General features: G+C 51.1%; 1 protein-coding gene across 1 annotated transcript; it reads right to left on the bottom strand.

Annotated features, from left to right (window-relative positions):
- Window positions 1-374: 374 nt before the first annotated feature.
- LOC105893529 (POU domain, class 2, transcription factor 2) lies at window positions 375-3,363 on the bottom strand. The gene is made up of 4 exons (XM_031575985.1): window positions 3,325-3,363; window positions 2,176-2,321; window positions 763-954; window positions 375-452 (listed from the first exon to the last, which is right to left on the bottom strand). Exons 2-4 carry the CDS (start codon window positions 2,314-2,316, stop codon window positions 375-377), a joined length of 411 nt encoding a protein of 136 aa, XP_031431845.1. The 5' UTR covers window positions 2,317-2,321; window positions 3,325-3,363.
- Between the last annotated feature and the right edge of the window lie 111 nt (window positions 3,364-3,474).

Genomic DNA, 3,474 nt, shown 5'->3' with positions numbered 1-3,474 from the left:
CGGGATGATGAGGAGAAAGCAGCACATGCTCAAAACCAGCAGCAGGTGTAATTAGCTAACTGTTAGCTAGTGAAGCTAACATGTTTTGTCAGCCAACATCATATACAACACACACACACAGTGATAGACCTACCCAACCACACACACACTCACCCTAACACACACACCACACACACACACAACAGTGATAGACCTACCCTACCACACACACACACTCACCCTAACACACACACACACACACACACACACACACACAGTGATAGACCTACCCTAATACAAACACATACACACTCAGTGTACCTGTTGTGCTCAGACTGGTGGCAGCTTGGGATAGTCCTGGGCTGGCCATCTAAAGACAGGGACAGAAAGCAGGGTCAGCACAGCGACATCATGACACACACAGGAGGAGACCATAACAGGCCTGATCCACACTCTGCAGCTAGAGCCACCCCCTGGCCAGGAGGACTTACTACACGGGAGATTATCAACACAAAACTGTATAAATATGACCAATGTGTCTTGGAACAGAAACAGTAACCCATACGGGGGTGTGTGTGAGTGTGTGTGTCTGTGTGTGTGTGCGTGTGTGTGTGTCTGTGTGTGTGTGTGGTGTGTGTGTGGTGTGTGTGTGTGTGTGTGTGGTGTGTGTGTGGTGTGGTGTGTGTGTGTGTGTGTGTGTGTGTCGCACCATAAGGGGGCTGTAGCAGGGGTGTGTGTGTGTGTGTGTGTGTGTGTGTGTGTGTGTGTGTGTGTGTGTCGCACCATAAGGGGGCTGTAGCAGGGGTGTTTGTGTGTGGCGGGGGGGGCGGGCCTGGGCGGGGGGGGCGTGGCGCTGGAGGGGTGGATCCTCTTCTCCTTCTGCCGCCGGTTACAGAACCACACCCGCACCACCTCCTTCTCCAGCTGCAGCGACTCCGCGATCATCAGCACCTCCTCCGACGTGGGCTTCTGGTTCTGGGGGGGGGACAGGACGTGATGTCATCAACATGCGACGACGCAGGCAGAGGACAGCAGCGCTCGCAAACACACAACATGAACATGAATTACAGAAGTGAGAAAGATTGGACATTCAGGCTGTAGTTGTGACTCATGTCTAAACACACACACTCAGAGACAAACACACACACACTCAAAGACAAACACACACACACACACACACTGAAATGGTCAACAGCTGCCCTGTGTTGGAGAAAGATCACTGGTAGAGCTTTGAGGGTCTGCAAGAGTGTTGATTGGCTACTGTTGTAGTGAGGTAAACTAAAGGCAGAGTGTTGATTGGCTACTGTTGTAGTGAGGTAAACTAAAGGCAGAGTGCTGATTGGCTAATGTTGCAGTGATGTAAACTATAGGCAGAGTGCTGATTGGTTGCTTTGAGGGAGGATTCTGATTGGCTGTGGCAGCTCACCGTGATGAAAGCTCTCTGTCCTGTGCGTGTGTATGTGTGTGTGTTTGTGTGTGTGGGTGTGTGAGTGTGTGTGTGTGTGAGTGTGAGTGTGAGTGTGTGTGAGTGAGTGTGTGTGTGTGTGTTGTGACGACCCCGCCTCTTTTGGTTGGTGGGCTGGCTGTTTGTCTGTGTGTGTGTTTGTCTTGCAGATGCCCAGAAGGTGTGTTCAGCTCATCAGTGATTGGGAACACCTGGGACCGGTACTATAAGAGCAAATCCCACAGATTCTGAGAGCTTCAGACAGAGATTCGGAGAGAGAGACAAGGGAAACTTTGCTCCCTACGCTCTGCTCGGGCCATGCTCATCTTTGCGCACTTTTCACAATACAACACTCCACTTACTGACCTAGCATGCAGGCATACACGCTAACGCCTACTGATTCACTGACTGCCACACCTCACCGTAGCTTGGACTGTTAGTGTCCTGGCTTATTGTAATAAATCTTTAGTGTTTTGGCTTTTAAACCTGTGTGAACTTCGATTATTTATCATGTCTGTGAGCCGGACATGACAGTGTGTGTGAGTGTGTGTGTGTGAGTGTGAGTGTGTTTGTGTGTGTCTGTAGGTGTGTGTGTGTGTGTGTGAGAGTGTGTGTGTGTGTGTGTGTGAGTTGTGTGTGTGTGTGTGTGTGTGTGTGAGTGTGTGTGTGTGTGTGTGTGAGTGTGTGTGTGTGTGTGTGTGAGTGTGTGCGTGTGTGTGAGTGTGTGTGTGAGTGTGTGTGTGTGTATTCACCGTGATGAAGGCTCTCTCCAGGGCGACGCGGACGTTGGTCTCTATGCTGGTGCGTTTCTTACGGCGACGGGAAGGGAGACCCTCAAAGCCCAGACAGGGGGAGGACAAGGAGCCGGGGCTCACCAAGATGTCCATAGACATGTTCTCTGGGGATGAGAGGAGAGTCAGCATAGACACACACGCACACACACACACCACACACACACAGACACACACACACACACACACAGGACTGACCAAGATGTCCATAGACATGTTCTCTGGGGATGAGAGGAGAGTCAGCACACACACACACACACACACACACACACACACACACACACACACACACACACACACACACAGGACTGACCAAGATGTCCATAGACATGTTCTCTGGGATGAGAGGAGAGTCAGCACACACACACACACACACACACACACACACACACACACACACACACACACACACACACACACACACAGGACTGACCAAGATGTCCATAGACATGTTCTCTGGGGATGAGAGGAGAGTCAGCACACACACACACACACACACACACACACACACACACACACACACACACAGGACTGACCAAGATGTCCATAGACATGTTCTCTGGGGATGAGAGGAGAGTCAGCACACACACACACACACACACACACACACACACACACACACACACACACACACACAGGACTGACCAAGATGTCCATAGACATGTTCTCTGGGGATGAGAGGAGAGTCAGCACACACACACACACACACACACACACACACACACACACACACAGACACACACACACACACACACACAGGACTGACCAAGATGTCCATAGACATGTTCTCTGGGGATGAGAGGAGAGTCAGCATAGACACACACACACACACACACACACACAGGACTGACCAAGATGTCCATAGACATGTTCTCTGTGGATGAGAGGAGAGTCAGCACCACACACACACACACACACACACACACACACACACCACACACACACACACACACACACCACACACACACACACACACACACACACACTCACTCACTCACTCACTCACTCACTCACAGGCACACACACAAACACGCACGCACATGCGCACACACAAACACACACACACACACACACACACACACACACACACACACACACACCGTGTATTACCGGCATCATTGAGCCACTTCTCCAGCAGGGGCTTGAGCTTGCACACACACACACACACACACACACACACACACACACACACACACACACACACACACACACACACACACACACACACACACTGACTCACTCACTCACAGGCACACACAC

The sequence above is a fragment of the Clupea harengus genome, chromosome 11 (assembly GCF_900700415.2).
Source record: "Clupea harengus chromosome 11, Ch_v2.0.2, whole genome shotgun sequence".
Taxonomy (NCBI): Eukaryota; Metazoa; Chordata; class Actinopteri; order Clupeiformes; family Clupeidae; genus Clupea; species Clupea harengus.
Note: the sequence above shows the minus strand (reverse complement) of the source record. Positions and strands in the feature narration are given on the sequence as shown.

Bases quoted from the DNA above. Each gene is read 5' to 3' on its own strand.
- LOC105893529 (XM_031575985.1), bottom strand. From the start codon at position 2,316: ATGTCTATGGACATCTTGGTGAGCCCCGGCTCCTTGTCCTCCCCCTGT. The intron at 955-2,175 runs GTGAATACACAC...TCCCCCCCCCAG, and splicing joins TGGAGAGAGCCTTCATCACG to AACCAGAAGCCCACGTCGGA. The intron at 453-762 runs GTGCGACACACA...CCTCCTGGCCAG, and splicing joins CCTGCTACAGCCCCCTTATG to GGGGTGGCTCTAGCTGCAGA.